Below are 21488 nucleotides of genomic sequence, written 5' to 3' on the forward strand. Positions count from 1 at the left end.
AAGGTATGTACTATGTATTATACTTCAAGTTCTTTTCCACTGTTACTACTGCTCACGATTTACTCTGCACTTCTGATGTTTATGCAATTTCACATTTTAGCCGATTATTTTGCACAAATAAAAATTATAAAATAACATCTACTATTCCATTCAATTACAACACAGTGAGTGATTAAAGTATTATGAACAAATGAAAAAGTTACGCATTTTATATTTTTGGTCTAATTATGCTGCGAATATAATAATACTTACTTTCGTTCTTTACCTATATATTACTTTTGTAAAGATATAAATCTTTATTATTATCGTAGCCTGAAGACTCGACTGATCTAAATACGATAGAAAGTCTGTGAGAATTATTTTAACCAAGATCTGTATCTGCTGTAATAAACAATAGACAGCAATTGATTGTTAACAATAGACAAAACTGACAAAAAAATATCAAATGTATGCTGAGTACAGACTAAACCACTGTTTAAAAACATTTCCATAATAATAATATACTATATAATAATTCCATAAGAATAAGATATACTATATGTATATCTTACTCTTAAAGTACAAAGCATCTTTATAGTTGAAAATTGGCGTTTTTTTTTCAAAATCAACTTTCTCGAAAACTACACAAGATAATTAAGAGAAAAGTTTACAGCTATATATTCTGCTCACAAAGTTCTTCTAGAAAGGTTTATTCGATGTTATAAATTCAGATATGTGTTGGAGAATGTTATTAGTAAACGAGGACGCATTCGTTGGATAGATGGATGCTTAACTATTTGAACAAATGAAGACGCGATAGAGATGTAAAATTGCATAAATATTGCATATTGATAATTAATCTGCCAATGAGATAATTAATTATTTAACACGCTTTGAATATTCGACTGCAGATTTCAATAATAATGAGAAAAGCAATACTGTAGAACCTCGCTCGTTGCAACTTCGTTAATTGTACGGAATACTCGTTCGTTGTTGGGATTATGTCTTGGCGGGGATTGTGATGGCTACGTGTAGGGGAGATATGGAATCGGAAAGTGGAAAAAGATTTCGCGCGATTGGTTACCCCTTTCGTTGCACAATCCCGATTTTTCCACACATTTTCGGTCCCGTTTCGTGCAACGAACGAGGCACTACTGTACTATGCGATACTCTTTAATTACGCAATTGTGGTGTCTTTTTGGTAACAATCTAGGTGATCCAGGCCCTCCAGGTCTACCGGGAGAACGTGGCTTCGTAGGTCTACCCGGACCGCAAGGCCCTATGGGTCCTCAAGGTCCTGTTGGTGAACGGGGAGAGAAAGGTGATAGAGGACCGGAGGGCTTCGGCGTGGAAGGTCCTGTCGGGTCTAGGGGATTGCCTGGTAGTACTCGAGCCCTTTTCCAGTCGTAATCAGCTATTGTATAAATGTATCTATCATTTTCTTCCATGAACGATTTTTGTATTAACAGGACCACCGGGAAACGATGGTATTGGATTTCCAGGAAAGCAAGGAGAACGGGGCGAATCGGGCAGACCAGGTAAAAAATACAAAATTGTAAACATGTTTTCAGAATATGGTACTGATATGTTCAGTATCATTCGTCGACAGGTCCTCCAGGAATGATGGGCCTACCTGGACCGAAAGGTGTGGCTGGGTCTTGCGAATTGTGCAATTATCCGGGACCCGCTTATTTACAGTACATCCGCACCAATGAAAAGGGGCCTTAAGCCAGAACTTCATTTTTATAAACTTGTGAAGTACAATTAACAATTAACGAGTCCATGAACAATGAACTTTACTGCTCATATTTTGAGAAACCTATCAAGACACTGCCATTACAAGACAATACTCTATTAATAACGTGTATTTAAATACGACAATTACAATACATATTAGATAAGAATAATCGATACAAGTTGTTACTTACTATGCTGGTCATTATACTACAATTGTACGAATATTTGTAGAGATACTCAGTTCCGAACAAATACTTTTTAAGAAACAAGTTGTCGAATATTTCAATAGAATGCAAGACACATATTACTCTCACAAGAACAACGTAATGTTTCTTAGGTACAGATACAATGTTATGGTATGTTACAATGATAAATAAATAATATACAATTCTTTGTAAGACAAATAGATATTTCTCTTTAGACTTTCAAATTGAATGTCTATGCTATCTATAGTAACGCACACACTTACCGAGCACACGAACGAGAATTAATTTTATGTAATTTTAATTTTGCGAATTTAATACGTGTGCCATTGAAACTTTAAAAATATTCATTAGCATCGTAAGTAAATCAGACTATAAATTATGTGAGTAAAGTTTGAAACAGATTCAGAACTATATGTATGTGAATAAGAGTTATAAAATATATTGAAACTACAAAACTAGACGCCTTTTACGCATCTCTACCTTGGATGTTTCACCATTTATTTTGAAAATTAGTTACACGCGTAATAGAACAGACATTTTTAAAAAAGCTACAGTATTTCTTCTTTTAAACTTTCAAGGTTGCATATCCCCTAAGAGTGCTTCCACACGAAGATGGCTAGTAGGATCTGTTGATAAAATAGTCGCTAATAACCTATGATGTTGACCTAACTATAAACTAACGAGGAGAAAAAATATGTTTGTCATTTGAATATTTTTTTAAGTGCTTCTTGTCCATCACTGATCACGATACGTATGCGATACATGCATTGTGATTCGTGTACGTATCTTCGTGTGAAAGCGCTGTAAGGGTTAAATTTGAAATGCGTTAACCGCAAATCAGGCAACTATCACGCGCGCAATGGTCCGATTCCTCGTTCGCCCGTTTAGAGAAGCGATGGCGCCACCGACAGTCTAGTGCCAGTCGGAATCAGTGATGGCCGCGAGACTCGCGATGCACGTTACGTTCAGATTGTGCCTAGTTTGTTTATCGTAATATTCTCGCAGTGGAAAGTGTTCGGTGGCTTCTGTTCAGAGAAGACCGAACGTGGACACGTTCTCGCGTGAGAAATTCGCTCGTTTATAATCGCACCCGGCTGAACGGACCATAGAAAAGACGCGGTCGGTCCTCTTGACAGTTCTCTCCCGTGTTTGGAGCAGCAGTAGCCAGTCGAGTGCCGCGAGAAGTGTAGTTACTGTCGCCGCTTGGCTGACTTTCGCGGTGGTCCTAATGACGACGTGTATGTGATAGAACGATACGAAAGGAATCTTTGTCGACACGGGAACGGCAACCTCACACCCGTCGGCACTTTTTTCTCTTCCTATTGCGCTCTCTTTCTCCTTTTCTCTCTCTCTCTCTCTCTCTCTCTCTCTGTCTTCTTTCTCTTTCTCTTTCTCTCTCTCTCTCTCTCTCTCTCTCCCACTCACTCACTCACTCACTCACCCTTTTCGAAGACACGCGCATCAAAAGCGACTGAGGTATGTATACCGGCAGACCAGGTTAGGTACATTGCCGTGTTTCGTGACGGCGTTACGGACGAATTCGATCCGAATTGCATGCGTACTTTCTAATATTTTTTTGTAACACACCACGTCGTAATTAGGCAGATTAACCATACCGTATGCAGCCTTCTGGAAACAGTGGGTCTGAATACTCGTCTAGACATAACTCTAACAATGGCTTATACAGTTTGCTCAGTTGTCGGTGGTTGTATTTCATTTTTAGACATGACCGAAAATGACTCATGCGAATGATGAAATTATTCGTTTGTTTATCGGTAAATAAGAATACCGCGGTATTCTAGAAACGAGAAAGGACATAAGCACAAAAGCAGTTGAAATTTGCTATTCGGATTCGTGCGTCGGTAATGTAGATAACCTATTCGATGAGTTTTAACGATTGGATTTTTTCATTCTTCGCGAGTCGTCTCCTTATTTATTAACCGTTACAGCGTACATATTATAACGGCAACGATAAGCCCTGCCAAATAAGATTAACTTCATATGCGTCGTTACGTGTAATATAACGGACACCGTCTCGGCGCGGCTCGTGCGGCTCGTGTGGCTCGTGTAAATACGTCCCACCTGGCAAACGAAGTGTTTGTTCCCCCATGTTAAACGGTGCTCCACTGACACGCGTTACTTCCTCTGCTCGGCACCGGTCCAAAACATTATTCCCGATTGATTCGCGGTAGTCTAATATCGGTAGAAGCTTCTGGAGCGTGAACGGCTTTGCGGCGACGTACTCGTCGTCATACCCGAAATCAATCTGTAACCCGATTAAATACTACATTCTCGTGACATCTTCAGCTTCGGCAGATTGAAATTTTGTAATCGTTCGATACCGGTACGATAATTTGGGATTACTGTCAACCTTTATCTATCCTATTGCGCCTAGCAGAATGTTTTTGTCACGTTGGGTCGATTTGAAGATCGACGTGTATCTCGATTACGACGAATCCGAAATTGACCGCGCCTTTTGGTCGCTCCTTTTCGCACGTTCCCCTGTATCTACGCACAGAAACTGTCCCACATTCCCGGCCGTTCCTCTGTCTCCTCGGGCGATCTTACACACCCCCCACCTGGCCCACTTATTGTATTGATTCAAACTTAGGCATCCGCACGTTCCTTATTCTCTAGCAACCTGCGACTTACGACTTGCTTGCACTAGGATCTCCTTATTTCTTGTCTTTTCACGAACAATCCTTTCGGCAATTCGTATGTTAACCGATGATGGCGATTTCGCCAGGAACATGTAGCACCAAAGAAAATGGCTGGTCGACGAATTCGAAAACTCGATATCCGGGAGGTTCCTAACCCCTGAGCCGCATACTTCGCGTCTGTTCCCTCGTATACATAGATGTATGTGTATGTATATGTACGTGTATAATACTTGCGAGAACATCCAAAATCCATAAATACAGTCATTTTAAGCCTTTGTCCGAAAATATCGAGTCAGACTCGTAATAAAGGTTTCCAACAAAATCTACGATACTAAATCATCTTCTTCGGGTGTCATTTTACACGGCATATTTCTCACGCGATTCGTATTTACACGGTTTCTTTTAACGCGTTCACGCGGACTTCTCTTTCAGTAGTAACTAAAGGAATTCATTGCATATTACTGTAATAATAAACAACGACAAATAACATAGTTTTTAGAAAAAATGCGGTTTAGGGGACCCACCACCAATGTCCTCAATCTTTACACATGTTTTCAAGGTCATACTCCTAATGAACTTCAGCAGGGTTTAATCGTCGTTCGATGATTGTAACAAATAGTAACAGTAATAGTAAATAGTATTAGTAACAGTAATACCTCGTGTAGAAAAGCAAGGCCAAAATGTCGATCCGCATGGATGTTTAGGAGTTCTAAAAACATAAACATAAAGTATCCTCTCGTTTAACCACAGCAGAGGTACGTTTTACTTGCAAATACAGTCTTTTCTTGATATATGTCCCAAATATCTAGCCGATAAATGTCTCAGAACTATCCCCTCTGCCGCGGGATATACCCCGTAAGGGACCCCAAAACTCGAGTGACCTTGGTCGCCGAGGAGTGTAAACTTCTCGCTGTCCTTTTCTACGTTCGACAGTGTATCAAAGAATAGAATCTTTTAATTCTAGCCGATATATGTTCCTGGCTGGGTCCGTGTTGTGGACATATATCGAGAAAACACTGTATTATTATTAACACGTTTACTGATGAGCGTATTTTGTTGGTTTTGCCTCCATCGCCGGAGTGAAATTATCTACGTATATTAGAATCACATCACACTCGCGTGCGCGCAGTCACGCACGCAGGGTGTCCCAAAAAAAGCGTCGAAAAAAAGAGGTGATTCCGAGATGGTTCTAAGCACCTTTCTTCTTTGCCAATTTGCGTCGAAACGCTTTGTTTTCGAGTTGTTACCGGAAAATACGGACCAATCAGAGTACCAATAGCGATCGAATTCTGGCTCGGCGACAGGTCCCACTGAGCGTGGCGTTGCCATTGGCCGAGCTGGAATCCGTCCACTATAGCCACGTATCTGTCGATAATGAAAATTCGTTCATGCGCGAATATGTGTGAATACGACACCATGGGCACGGTAAAATAACGAGTTGTCACTACTATAGTAGCCGACGCGACATATCTAGTTTCATCTCTATTTGTCACTGCTGCTTCTATTATATTTGCCAAGCATTTCGCGTTATTGTCTGGCTCCGCGGTGATATTGACCAGATCTGCAGAAAGTTTTGTTCCAGACCGAGCCAGCTTTCGTGCAAAATGAGCCACGATAAAATTACACAAGTTAGCCTGACAAGATTCGTTTGGTTACTTCACCGAATAATGTTTCGCTCTGGTGTATTCAAAGCGTTGAGCCTCAACAATCTCTAATGAATGCAGGTTAAACGTTACTGAATATATATTCTCAAATAAATGCATCTCTCTGAAGCTAAATAAATCAACTGTATTGCAAAAAAATTATTAAAATTTGTATTGCATTTACCTGTTAATAGACAAACTATTGTACATGTACAGAGTGGTTCAGCTTATAACTTTTGTTTCAACCATTTTTTTCAGTTTGGGTGGCACGCTTGTTAGCTGAATCACCCTGTATATATATATATAGTTACGCTATAACAAGATGGATCAAATGAAGTGTTGAAATGCAAAAACATAAAAACATCAGTATAATGGTATTTATCTTTTTTTACACGGGAGCTAATAATTCATCCAGTAGTCACGTTGACAATTTTGATTGAACATTTTTTGTTATCAAAGCAGGCATGAGAATGTATTTGGAACATTAATGTTAATATTGTTAAAAATTCTAAAGATTGTAGAATTAAAAGTTGTGGACACATCTCGGATCCGTAGCAATAAAAGAACGAATGAAATAGGTGAATTGAAAAATCTTAGGAATTTACCGAATACAGTAGTGCACATTTAAATTTACATCCGTTCGGGAACCAGCAGTTGAATTCTCGCGAGCGGGACACTGTTTTCGTCTGCTTACATTATATTATATTTATTCTCTATCCTCGTCTACCGTGGTCGCATCACCAAGATCAAAGCATTGACAAGCGAGTGGTGAGAGAACAGTGGGACTGACTCGTGCTTTAACCAAGCAGATTTTGACGCTTCATCTCCTCCTTGTCTATTTTCGTCATGGTGAACTTTGGGGTATCTTTGGTGTTGGGATGGTTTGCATTTACCTTTACCTCGACTACGCCACACATGTAATAATCAAGGGCAGGGAGTTCTGACTGGTTCCCCTCCGAGAACCGCAAGGTGCCCACCATTAGTCAAACCTCTTCCCACTTCCTACTACTACGTGCAGCCGTAGAATTAGTGGGCCGGCAGTAGCGGCACGGGAACAGGGACGGAGTTCTACGCACTACAGTAAATTATCGTTGTAACTCACTACCGCTGACACTCATACGAATCGGTGGCTGTCGCCGAGCGTCCCATTTGAAATACACAGGGCACGCTGGAAACCTAAGAGTCATCCCGCGTAAAACTCATAAGAAACCTATGGCATACCAAAATGACTGGCATTCAAACGGAGAGAATATCCGTCTCCGATATAATGTTGCACGGAGAAGAGGACAGCGAAACTCGAGAATCGTCGTCGGCGAGGAGTGGGTTACACATTGTCGGCTATATCGGTGTGAGATCAGAAGACCACTACTAATCCAATTACAAAACTTCTTTATTTTTCGTTATTTTTCTATGAAACTTTTACCAATATATTCGTGGCATTTTGCTGATTAAAATGAAACCAAATATGATATAATTCCGATGATATTTACTTGTGTAACAAGCGATAAAAGTTTCGAACACAGAGAAGGACAGCGTATGGGAAGGAAAGTGCCGCGAAGAGTCGCGGCCGCCGGCACAGATCAAAGCCCGCGTGAGCGCAGGCCTTTAAATGAAAAATTTAACTTCTTTATTGTTAATTATTTTTTTATGAGACTTTCACCAATATATTTGTGGCATTATTCTGATTAAAATGATATCAAACGCGATATAATTCGGATCATGTTTACACTAATTTTCCGTTAATGTAATTGTTATGGGAAGTGCATTTTCCTCGAAAATTGTTGTACACATAAGCTGATATGCTAACTATTTTGATACCTAAAAAAATCCGAGTCATTTTAAAGAATTAAAAAATCCAACTCATTTTAAAGAAGTTGAAACGACTCATATGTATTAGATATAAAATAACGGAGAACGCAATAGTACAGCTGTTGTCCGTTTACCCAGTTTTCCTCTACCGTGACCTTGGATCACTGGACAATCATCGCATGCGAACTATGCGTTTGTTTCCGTTTCCTTTTACTTACAATTAATCTTCTATTACAAGACAAAGACGTATACAGGGTGTCCCATTTAAATCGACCGAGTCGAATATATCGGAAACTGTTGATGATATTGAAAAATGTTTCGGACAAAAGTGAAGCGTGATCAGAGGGCACACTTTCCGATGTAGATACCTTTTTTCTATGTGGACGCGTAGAGGTCATACAAAGGTCAACTTTGTATTTTTTAATGGAATTTTATATTTTTTAATGCACTACTCGATGCTACTCGTCATTCTCTACATAATAGTACTAAATCACTTATGGTAAGAAATGATTAGTTTAGAAGATATTTTAATTTTAATAATGCGTACAGGAGTTACTACTATACAGGTCTTAGCACTCACTTTTCTAAAGTCAATATTCGATAGTAAAAAAAAGCTTCGTCTGACAATATTTTGTTGATCCCCATTGTATTCTCCGCATATGGTCGCTTTTAACGTTTAATTCCGACGCAGGTAAACCAATGTCCTTCGGTTTTTAGAGCCCGTAAGAGGTATTATTATCGCAATGTTGCTACACTTCGATCCTATAGTCAATCGGTTGGAACGGAAAATCGAAGCACATGTTTGCAACTACCCATAACGAAAATTGTGAAGGAAGACTATTTGTGTACTAAAAAGTCCCAGACCCGTTGTCGTATCGAACATCCTTCCCTCGGGAACCAGTTGCGGAGCTCAGTGTGTCGCACATCACGTAATTAAAGCGCAAAGTTGTGAAGTTGAGATGTCGAGATGTTACGAACAATGCGATCTATTGATGCTCTTGGAGCGGAACCTTTTCTCATCATGCTGTATCACTATACGTATACTCCCGTTCAAACGTTTGGAGCATATTAAGATTTTAAAAGAAATAACATCTTTCTCGTGTGAATACATATTTTATTCATAATACTGTTCCATTATGGTACTGAAATAGTATTTACTTGTATTTAAAAGTGAAAGTTGTGATTATAATATTCTTATTTTTTAGAAAAACTGTGCTAATTTACGAAATCGTATTTTCGGAGAAGAATCCTCCTCTTTTCTTGTTGACTGCTTGACGTAATTTCGGTATTCTGGACATTAATTTTTTAATTGTTTCTAGCTTAATATTATTCCATGCCTTTGAACATTTGATGGATGTTGAACATTTTTCTCTAATTTTTCTTTTCGGGATTTTGGTGACCATTGCATACTTTTGAGAACTCCTTCCTCTTTCTTCATTGCTAAATATATTTTGAAATGTTTAGATGCATATTTTTAATAGTATAAATAATAATAGTAATAAATAGTATAAATACTAATAGTAATAAATAGTTTGAATAATAATAGTAATGAATAGCACAAATAATAATAGTAATAAATACTATAAATAATAATAATGATAGTATAAATGTTTCCCTTATGTCTAACTTTTCACCTTTTTTTTTGGCCCGTCAAACATTTTGGAATTTACAATTTGGCCCATCTAGGTGAAACTTTGAGAATTCCAAAAATAAACCCATATTAGCAGACTCGGCTTAGCATTTGTTTCCGTTCATTTTAAATAAGTGTAGATAAGAGCAGAGAACGTATTAACGTATTAAAAGCCAAACACATTTGTAACAATTAATTATTATTTATTTATTGTATGTTCTTTACACAGCGAGCGACCAGCGGGTAGGATGTGAGAATTGCAAAAAGTAGATCGATCGCTCAAAAAAAAAAAAAAACTAACCAGACCAACACCAATTTCACTTTGTAGCAGATTTGAAAAAATTTTTGTGGCCACCCTCTGCCCTACATCGCAAATTGGTGTTGGTCTGCTCAGTTTTTCTCGAGCGAACGAGCAACTCTAACGATTCTCACAATCGACAATGTTAAATATCTCGGAAACCCCAAGCGCTTTATTCTCTATAAAGAAGATACCTTTTTGACTAGTTCACCCGTTATATGCATTGTTTCTCAGCCGTCGCGTGGAGAAATAAACAAGCGATGGTCCTATCATGAGATATATCATGAAATGTCTTAAAGTTAGGTTTACTAAATCTAGTAGTTTAGGTTTAAACTACTGTTTAGACTCGTCCGAAATGTGATCACGTGCGAGAACTGGCTGCAAACTAATGGTGAGGGTCGCGCAGCGACGACAGGGAAGAAGTCGTCCGGCTCTGCATTAGTCAATCGTTGTTTCGTTACGTGTTTAAGTATCTGTGTTTGAGCTCTTTTTATTGAGATCGAAATTACATGAACTAATTTCATCTATGTCGATAATGTGACACGCAGTTCTAAATTAAAATAATTAGCACTACCCTGTTTGTATTATGTCATCCTACATCTAAATAGTTGCTCTTAATTTTCGAAAGATGCTACTTCATAAGAAATAACTAATGTCAGACGAAGTTAAAATAAAAGCAACTGTTTATTATTTCACAGAAAAGACATTAACATTGCAGACTTTTTTCGTTATAGCAAATTCTAGAATTTATGTACCTTTGGATGTGTGTGCGTAAGAATTCAACACTCGCAGAATGCAATTACAAGTATTATAAAAAAAAGTGAATAGTTAAACGTTGCACGAAATTGTACCATGGTTGTGCAGTGGTGCGCTCAAGAAACTAACAAATTGAAATACATGTTTATCTCGCAGATGTATATGTACTGTTTAGTCAGGTCATGGCTATATTGTGCTTGAATCACAATAGGACACGTACTTTGATCGAACCACGATTGTTTGCACGGCAATTGTACTACCACTACGAATTTGCATGCGATCACTGAACCCCTAAAGTAAATCTGGTTAAGCTTGTAATAATCGCGTCGTAGTAGACCGTAACTAAAATTTCAATCGAGCGATACATAGTCACAAACTAGTGTAATGGTGTAAAATAGAAATAATTATGCAACTCGAGAATAGACAAATCTTTTCATTTTCTGTATTCAAATCAAGCCTAAAATTCCGCAACATGCGCAACTCGTCCAATGTCGGTTTTTCTCTGCACTTTTCGCCACGGATAGAACGGAATCAAATTTCGTTACTTTCAGGTTCACAGTTATAAAAATGAACTTGATTTACAATGCAATTTATCTTCTAACCTCTCGGCTACTTGGTCACTCGGTCACATGACCTTGCAAGCCCACAAAAAATAGTTTATACAAGGCGTATGTAGTATCTAGTTTCTAGTAACTGGGCCGAAACATAACTCGGTTATTATAGAAGATAGAAAAAAAAATTGTACAGGAAAGTTTTACATAATTTAAGAAGCTTTATCATCCTAGAATTTGTTTCTTTTTACAGAAATGCATCCTTACAGTTGCAGCTGCAAAGTGAAATTTCACACGTTTTCTGAATGCTAATTTACATTTGTTTTCATTCATCGATTCCTTGGCCTACTCTGAATAAAAAAGTGTTAAGGTACAATCGTGAAAAACTTAACATTTTTCGAAACATAGTAAAGATTCGATCTAAGCAAAACCCTTGGGCCGTGCCATTCCATAGATCAGAGGTGCCAAACTAGCGGCCCACGGGCCGCACGAGGACCGTGCCACCGCTTCATCCGATGTGACGTAAGGGGAGAGATCCCCTCCACATTGCAGTCTTCGAACCGAGCTACAGTAAATTATCGTTGTACGTCAGTGCCAATCTCACGTTTCCAAGTCAGTGGAACACCTCACACCACCGCGGTGAGTGGCCGAATCTCGAGAGCCGTCGCGGCCACAACATTGTCGGCTATATCGGTGTGAGACCAGAAGACCATTACTAATCCAATTACAAAACTTCTTTATTTTTCGTTATTTTTTTATGAAACTTTTACCAACATATTCGTGGCATTTTTCTGATTAAAATGAAACCAAGTATGCAAAAATATAAATATGCTTCTCATATATGCTTCCAAATATGCTTCTTATCTCACACCGATATAGCCGACAATGTGTAGCCCACTCCTCGGCGACGACGGTTCTCGAGTTTCGCTGTCCGCTTCTCGGTGCAACATTATATCGGAGATGGATATTCTCTCCGTTTGAATGTCAGTCATTTTTGTATGCCATGACTTTCACGCGGGATGACTCTTAGGTTTCCAGCGTGCTTGTGTATTTCAAATAGGACGCTCGGCGAGAACCACTGATTCGTATGAGTGTCAGTGAAAAGAACGACGGTAGTGACTTACAACGATAATTTACTGTACAGTGTTCCACTCTGCGTCACGCGCAGTTCACATGGCACGGGCCTGAGGTGGTTCGAGAACTGTGACCGTCACAGGGAGCGAGACGCGCGACCGGGTCAAGGGGGCGTGGCCTACGAACATGCCTACGATCGAACTGTTAAATCTGAAGCCTGAATGTATCACTTCAGAAATTTGTTGAGAATAGCAAGAAATGAAAAATAAAACCGTTTGCATTAGTATTGTCCTATTCTAACAATACGTTCCTAGGCAGGCCTTATCGTTCCAGCATGCCTCGAACGCTCGTGCTCTGTCTTCTGTTTACATTACACAGATCGTACACTAGACACAATTTTAATGGGGGCTTCTCGTGTAACAAGTTCCAAAAAAAAAAATGAAAAATATTTTTTGTTTACATAAACAGCTTAACATTTCGAAAATATGTTTTCAAAGAATTAGACTAGATTAAGACTGGGATAATTTTGAAAATGAACGGATCTACAGCCCGTTGAAGCATGGCGCAACTTGCAGATACGCCGCAATCACCGCATGACAAAAATTTTTATATGAATTTGGGCTCTTTGCACAATAAGCCTCTCTTCAAACAAGGCAACGGCCGATTTTGTTTTTGTCTTAATTTACTTTCGATTCAATTAGATTCACATAGTGTAGCGGCTACTTAAACGCGCAAAGAAACGCGTATCGGTTACAGATAGGTTATTAGTAAAATTTACGACATACGTGCCAGCGAAGTTATTTTTGAGAAAGCTGTTTATTAATTTAGGATTATACAATGCAGTTGTCCTTCGAAAACTTCGTCGACAGTCTCAATAGCGTTCGCGAGCGTCATAAATCTTGAATTTCTCCAAGGGCTCCAAGATACGAGGTCTGAAGGCCTGCAAACGATCACGGCACACGCGTCGAGCCTGATGGAAATCTTACTGCATGGCAGTTTTTTCTGTGTAGGAATTTTCCAATGGTAAGTTGCACCCCCGCTCTTGGAGGAGGGTGCCAGGAGCTTAAGAAATAGGCGGTGCAATTTGGAAAGCTTGGACTGCTATTTTTTTATTTTGTGTAAGCAACGACAGAAATGAAGACAAAAGGAGAAACTTCCCCGCGCAACCATGGCATCTGAAATGTTCCTGAAGCGAGGTTGGTCGAGCGACAGGAACTGACGACACTGGCCAGATACGGTGTCCTTGAGCCTCGGCGCTTATAGGGTTGCGACGAGGGATCAGGACTTGAGGCGAGGCCGTTTTGCCCGGGAAAAGCCTAAGAAAATATCAACAATCCTGCAGGGGTGGGGATGTATAAGGACGAATCTACCCTGCGAGGACAACAGTCAACTCGGCACTCTAATCCGAATCGTTGAACTATTCAGACGTTGTAGCTCATCTTCTCGTATCTACCGGCGTGATTTCTTACATTTGTGTGCTATTTGTAGATCTTTTCTGCTATGTTTTAGTCCTGTTTTTTTTTTTAGTTTTCGATTGATTATTACATAGTGATAGTTTTTTAAAAAATTTTGTATTAGTTTTAACAGTTTTTCATGAATTATTGTGTAATATTAGTTTTTTTTTAATTTTTCATTAGTTAGTGCTAGTTTAAGTGATCGAAATGGCAAGTGACAATAGAGTTGTGTTGACTATAGAAGAACGTGTGGATATTTTGAAGGACTGGGAGACATCCTCTATTACAAATGTCGCTAAAAAGTATAAAGTACATCAGGCGACACTTTGTCGAATCCGACAAAACGCTACGGCAATCGCCAAGTTCGCAGGCAAAGTGAAACTGGAGACATGCCGAAAAAATGTAAAAAGACCAATGTATGAAGAGTTGGAGCAACGGTTGCTTGCGTGGATTATAGAAAGGAGAACTATAGAAAAGGTTCCATCGGATGAGCTAATTCTACAAAAAGCAACTGAATTGAAAGAAGAGTTTGGTGCGTCTTCCAATTTTCAAATCAACACAGAGTGGCTCACAAAATTTAAAAAACGCCACAACATTCGATTGGCTGGGATATATGGCGAAGAGGCCAGCGCCGAAGCCAGAGATAAGGAAATGAAAGAAGAAAGAAATATAAAATTCGACGTAGGTAGGAATGGGCAAAGAGATGAAGGGATCCAACTAAATCGAGAAGAAAGAGAGGGATTAGAACATGCTTTTAAACGATTAGAGCGTTATAGAAATCGCTTTCCACTCTCGGCACGTATTCACTTGGATGGACTAAAAGTAACATTCTTAGGTAAGACATTTAAAATAGGTAAGTACAGTGAATTCTCAATATATGTAAACAACACGGGTCATACCAGCATCGTGTATCGTCCATTCTTTGATCCGCGCCGAACGTAGAAAAGGACGGCGACGCTCGCCGCCGAGGCCTTGGTCACCGAGGAGTGTAAACATACCCGTCCTGTACAGTGGATTATCGTTGTATGACGGTACCGCCGTTCTTCTCACTGACACTCAAACGAAATCGGTGGTTCTCGCCGAGCGTCCCATTTGAAATACACAGGACACGCTGGAAACCTAAGAGTCATCCCGCGTGAAAGTCATGGCATACAAACATGACTGGCATTCAAACGGAGAAAATATCCGTCTCCGATATAATGTTGCACGAGGAGTGGGCTACACATTGTCGGCGATATCGGTGTGAGATAAGAAACATATTTGGAAGCATATTTATATTTTTGCATACTTGGTTTCATTTTTATCAGAAAAAAGCCACGAATATCTTGGTAAAAGTTTCATAAAAAAATAGTGAAAAATAAAGAAGTTTTGTAATTGGATTAGTAGTGGTCTTCTGGTCTCACACCGATATAGCCGACAATGTTGTGATCGCGACGGCTCTCGAGATTCAGCCACTCACCGCGGTGGTGTGAGGTGTTCCACTGACTTGGAAACGTGAGATTGGCACTGACGTACAACGATAATTTACTGTACTCTGTATGTTAAAAACACCGATATACTCGACTCGTGTTTTATATACACTCCTTGGTGTCCGAGGCCCTTCGAGCTTCGTGACCCCTTACGGAGTCTACCTCGCGGTGGTAGGGATAATTCCGCGACGTTTATCATCGAGGCCTTGGCAACATATATAGAGAAATCACTGTATTAATTGATACGTCATACTATTCCAACCATAACGCAAAATTCTTTTTTTAGGCAACACAGCGTTAAAGGAATAAATCCACTGCCGTTACAAATGTTGGAGGATATTTTTAAACAACTCATTTTAATAAGAAAAATGTGACAAATATCTTGAGAAAGGTTTTATAAGAAGAAAATTGAAAATAAAAAAGTTAGCATCGAATTGGTATTTTAAACAATACAATAAGTTTTTAATTTTTTCCGACCGTCGCTGTTTCTCTTTCTTCTTCACTCACTGTCCTCTTTTACGTCAAAAACTTACTACATACCGGCAATTAAACCACTAAATGCAGTTCCAATAATAGTATTCTATCCCATAGTGTGACATCCTGGGAACTCTGGAGTCTCAAGATTCGTGGTGGTACTACGTTGTTCGAAGCTTGCCGAACATAGAGAAGCTCTGTGTGTAAACGACAAAGAGGGACTGAAGGTCGAGGCAGTCGACATAATTTAAAGGGCTGCTTATCGACTACAATGTCAATGCAAATAGATAAATTCTTTTTTTACAGAACTTTGGCCAACGTATTTGTGAGATTTTTCTGCTTAAAATGAGTCTAAATACGATATAATTTGGACCATATTTACTCATTTAAAGCGTGATCATAACTCGCTATGATATAGGTAAATATGATTGAAACTCTGTCGAGTTTGGTCTTTTTTTTTTAACCAGGGTAATCTCACAAACCTATTGATGAAAGTTTCGTATAAGTGGAACTAAAAATAAAGAAATAAGTTCACAATGAATGAAACTAACAACGTCTTGTGCAGATAAGATCACACTTTGGGAATAGTGGAAACGAATGCGGCACCGGGTCTTTGAAGTGTTGTGTTTACATTGCTCACTATCGGTGGGACACGAAGTGTTTAAAATGACCACTTTCGGGATGCTGGAAGCGAATTTTGCCCGCTGAACGTGGTGCAGATCATACGCTAGGTCTTTAAAGAGCTGTCTTTACATTGATTACTTATGGAGCAGTGGAGAAACATGATAAATTGCTCATTGATTTTTACTGTCGTCGCAAAACAAATGCAAGAAACGACAGGAAATGCAAATAAAGAACGCGACTTTCTCTTATAACATCGACATTTCAAGAATCTGCAGTCTTTGGTTTGTGACGCCAATACTTCAACGATAGCTACGAAAGTGAAAATAGGGATGAAGATCAGGGAGAAGCCAATGAATTGTGAAAACTGGTACAACAAGGTATCAATGTGAATGAAAAACAAAGAGAAGAATTACAAGACATATTCCGAAGATTGCAAGAAAATGAAAATTTTTTACTTGGGAGAACCAACGAAATAATATTAAAACATCTTTACGGAAGAATCCATCATACATGTATTTAATCTGTCCAAAAATAAAGAACACGAAGGTGTACACTACGACAGTAAAAATAAATAATTAGACAGTAAAAATAATCCAAATTATGCCGTGTTTAGACTCATTTTAATCATAAAAATCTCACAAATATGTTAATAAAAGTTCTGGAAAAAAAGAATAGAAAATAAAGTTTTGTATTTGCGTTACCATTGCAAGTGATATGAAGGCCTTTGATCTATGCCGACTGCTACGACTCTGTGCGATTTTTTCTTTCCACACGGTGTCCTTCTTTGCGTTCAAAGCTTTAAGTAAATATAATCGAAATTCTGTCGTGTTTGGGCTCATTGTAATCAGAAAAATGTCACCAATACGTTGGTAAAGGTTTGGTAACCAAGTAACTAAAAGTAAAGTTCCATCATTGCATTAGTATTGCCTCACCGATATCCTGCCTCGGATTGTGTTACATTGTAGCGTGACCAAGCGTCCAAGGGGAAACCCCCAAATATGTAGTGTGGATACAATTTTAAAAATTCTCGAGCTTTGCTGTCCTTTTCTACGTTCGGCACTGCATCAAAGATTAGTAGGAAATCGTTGGCAGCATTTCCCCGCTGTGCCTTTGACCTATAACGTGTAAGACGGACGAATGAGGACGTGTTTACAGTCCTCGGCGAGCGGTAACTGGCGGCGAGTATCGCTGTCCTTCTCTAGGTTCGGCACTGCATCAAAGAACAGTGGCTTTCTAACTTAGAGGACGACAAGACCTGTGCTGCTGACATAAAACGCGGATTCACTGTATATCGTGTTTAGTGTCATTTTAATCAGAAAAATGCCACAAATAAGTTAGTCAAGGTCACACAAAAAAATGATGAAAAATAAAAAAGTTCTGTAACTAGATTAGTGTGGTTTCACATCGATATACCTTACCCGTATCTGGTTACGCGGCATGCTTACACTTTAAACTGCTTGGCGATCGAGGCAGCTCGAGCTTCTTGGCCCCTCGCAGTGTATGCCCTGCAGTGGTGGGGATAGGCGCTTTGCAAAGATCGTACAGTTCTCGTTTGTTTAGATCGAATCTTCACTGTATCTACCCTGTTTTCCAGGATCTACAGTAAATGGTGAAATGTTTTAGCATTATGGTACTGAAGTTTTGCATTTTGTACCTGCTCCGATGCACCGTTCTGAATGCGCATTTGCTCTAATGAGGCGATTACGGCAAATTGTATCGAGGTGTATAACTTCTTTTTTTTTTTTAACCGAAACAGTTACGTTTGTGAAATTAACGATTTCAACCGTCGCTGTTTCTGCTATTTCGGAAAAGTGTGATTGTTGTGTACAGCGTATCATTTCAAAAGACAATTGTATTTTTCAAGTTTCTTGTATCCTCTCACAAAAACTGTCAGATTTACATTTTCACATTGAAGCAACCAGTCAAATAAAATTTGCCTCTTGTTTTCCTGGCAGAAAATTACTATAGCTTCTTTATCACCCACGCTAGGTTGACTTCTGTAATATTATAAGCCTCTCGTTAAGTGATCGATAACCTCGATATCGTTCGACGCGAAAAGAACAATGGGAAATTGCTTAGCTGGAACTGTGAAAAAATTCTGAGCACAACCTCTTGAGATGCTCGTTTTCGTTTTACGTCATTGCTGCGCAAACGCTAGATAAAACGATCGCCGCGAGGTGCTCGGCCCTAAAAGATGCTTTTGCAAACACTTCTTTATCGCCATGTCTCCTACAAAAGATGTTTAATATTCTTAGGCGTTAGAGGCGATGTACACGAAATAATAGAACGTGAAAGGAAACTAAGCTTCAATAATTTTTTGAAGAAAATTATTTATTGTCGTTTCAGCTGGGTAAGTTTTAAGTATGGGGTTGGTTTCTCTAAGAGTGTTTCTAAATGGGGATAAATAGCAAAAAGGTCGTTTTTTTTATACCTGACCAACAGTCACAGTCCGAACTTCGAGTTCATTACACCATACCTTTTTAAGCTTGTGAAGCACATTGCGAATTGAGTGCACATTGTACAAATTGTCTTGAAACGTTTCCATTTTAATTGTGCATTATGGATGCTGTTTGTGGGGGTAAGTTGCATAGTTTTTGGTGCCAAATGTTTATTGTTAACTGATAACTATGTATGCAAAAGAGAGAGTAAAAGTGAAGGCATAAATTTTTAAGATGTAGAGTAAAAGTCGCAAGTCTCGCACGGTCAATCGTTAAAACTTGTTGGAGCTTCTACTACATAGTATTACCTTGCAATTCTAAAAAGAATTAGCTGCCCTTAGCTGCCTCTGTGGTCATAGCACTGTTTTCTGTAACGCAGAAAAATACTGGAATTTCTCGAGAAGGAACACTAGGCACTGCATAAAAAAAATAGTAGGATCTCGTCGACAGCATTCGTCGCTATGACTTTGACTGATAAAATGTAGGACGAATGTATTTACACTTCTCGGCGACCGAGATCTCGACGGCGAGCATCGCTGTCCCTTTCTACGTTCGGCACGGATCAAAGAAAGTGACTCCTGGAGAATAAACGACATCAAGATCCGCGTTGCTGACGTATATCGCGAATTCACTGTACATACTTCTGTTGTAAGTTTAACACCAAGTAAGCCCTGTAACCTGTAAACTTAATCAAACTTCTTAAAGACTGCCACACATCGGAACCTTGTAACATGCAGATCTCAATCGAACTTTCCAACCGGGAGAATTAATTGAAACTTTGTGAAATTTATAAACTTGGACACTTGTGCGGAACTTTAGAACGCCTGTACTTCTTGAACTTCTGAACACTCTGTCTATGATATTCGTTGAAAACTTTTGATGAGTAAGCAGAGAGCGACATTGTCTTTGAATCCGTGACAATTTTCCGAGTATATAAGATCAGCACGTCGAACATTGATCAGGTACGCTACTGTACGAAATCAGGAAAATAATTAGGGAAATTATTAGAAGTTCCTAATTCTTGTATACATGCACGTATCCATACATGTATAATTACGCGGCTAGAGTGTGGCTAAAAGTCCCGTTTTACATATAATGTAATAAAACATAATCATCGTTTATTTTTGTTCGTCGACAGCTTGCACGATACAACAACTCGTTAACGTTTTAAATGTTAAAGATATAAGTTCGGTGTTAGGTGTTGCCCGACAATAGGGGAACTTCCCTTACTACAGTTATAAAGGTAAGACGACAATTACTGAAAATGAAATTTTCTTTATTGCATGTTTACTTTTTTCAGTCATAATATCCCTTTCGGTCGTAATATTTTATTCTCTCACCTCTTCACCTTCGAGCCGTGCACAAATCAGCTCGTGGAAAAAAGGGTCCCGTAAGCGATAAGTGAATTGCAGACTCCCGAACTGCTAATTGATGCCAATTGAACCGTGCACTGCTGTACGCCTCCACTTCCGAAAGTGAGAATGATCCGATACATTTAACAGTTTAACCCTCCGCAATTCAGAATCCTATGCCGGAGTCGTTTCTGACTCGCACTCTGAAGCTGAATCACTCTGTATAGTACAATATTCGAAACAATTCAAGAAGAGTTTTATCCTCCTTGGAATATAATGGAACCCTTAATAAAAGAAACGAATTTCTATCGACGTCGAGTTTTGTTACTAATTGGTCGACGAATTCTTACAAGAGAAATGCTTCGGTTGAAATCTTCGTATAACAATTATTACCATTTTCAACGCCTGGTATGGACCGTTCGAAATTATTCTTATGAAACAACCCATAGACGCGACACTCGCGGCCGAAGGGTCAACGAACCATTTGCGTTCCACCCTGTTTGTCCTCCCTTCGAACAAATCTAACTTTCTGTTTGTCGTGCGATTGCGATTCGCCCGCGAGGCCATCGAAACATTAATTGCTTCGGATCACGAGCCACTTCCGACTGTCTCCGTGACTAGATTTCCCTCAAGCGCTCTATCCTGTGAATTATGAAGGGCTACTTCTTTGTCAAGTGGTTTTCACGTTCCATTAGCTTAACGACGTGAATCCCTGTCGTTTCGTCGGCGAACACCAATAAAAGTAATTGCCCCCTCGTCGATGCTTTCGTTTCTACGGTTTCTTTGTTGCACCGCACAGACTTGATGAATCGGAATTGAACTAATTGTTGGCGAACATTTCCCATTATAAAACTACAACAACAAGCACTCGTATAGTTCAGAAATTCTTTAGAACGATATCTGTTTGAAGAGAAATTTTTATTTAGCCATTCTTAGGATAAATGATAAAAGAAATTGTAAAAAATTGTTGCTTACATAAAAGCCTTTCCTAAAATATAATTCAATGTTTTATTGAAAATAATCACAACTGCTGATATTATATGTATTTCGACGTATCTTCTTCAACGTGCACTCTTCATTTCAACTGCTGTAACTTCGAATTAAAACTCAACATACTTTTTTCGAAGTACCTTATCCATCGGGACATTCTAAATTATATTTCTTTCGCTAAAACTCTTCTAACTGTCCGAGCTGAAACGATTAAGGTTAACTCTCGTTGAGAGAGGGGTGGGGGGGGGGGGTCTATTAGGAACGTTAAAAAGAAAAGGTATAGCCTGATAAGATGGTCAAAAGTGCCTACAAACCGAATTGATTTTCCGTCACAACATTCGATA

General features: G+C 39.1%; 2 protein-coding genes across 7 annotated transcripts in view; both read left to right on the forward strand.

Moving 5' to 3' along the window:
- The window catches only part of LOC143352589 (uncharacterized), a 35062-nt gene extending 32355 nt beyond the window's left edge, over positions 1-2707 (forward strand). The window contains exons 17-19 of one of the 2 annotated variants that reach the window (XM_076785209.1): positions 1193-1360; positions 1449-1517; positions 1589-2707. In XM_076785209.1, coding sequence (XP_076641324.1) covers positions 1193-1360; positions 1449-1517; positions 1589-1707 — 356 coding nt within the window. In that variant the 3' untranslated portion in view covers positions 1708-2707. The remainder of the gene's footprint in view (positions 1-1192; positions 1361-1448; positions 1518-1588) is intronic. The other variant, XM_076785211.1, reaches the window with a different exon arrangement.
- Positions 2708-3279: 572 nt separating this feature from the next.
- LOC143352590 (dystrobrevin beta) overlaps positions 3280-21488 on the forward strand; it is a 40466-nt gene continuing 22257 nt past the window's right edge. For all 5 annotated transcript variants that reach the window (XR_013081968.1, XM_076785213.1, XM_076785212.1 and 2 more), the window contains exon 1: positions 3280-3398. The gene's annotated coding sequence lies outside the window, so the exon portion shown is untranslated. The remainder of the gene's footprint in view (positions 3399-21488) is intronic.

This window comes from Halictus rubicundus, chromosome 3 (genome assembly GCF_050948215.1).
Source record: "Halictus rubicundus isolate RS-2024b chromosome 3, iyHalRubi1_principal, whole genome shotgun sequence".
Lineage (NCBI taxonomy): Eukaryota > Metazoa > Arthropoda > Insecta > Hymenoptera > Halictidae > Halictus > Halictus rubicundus.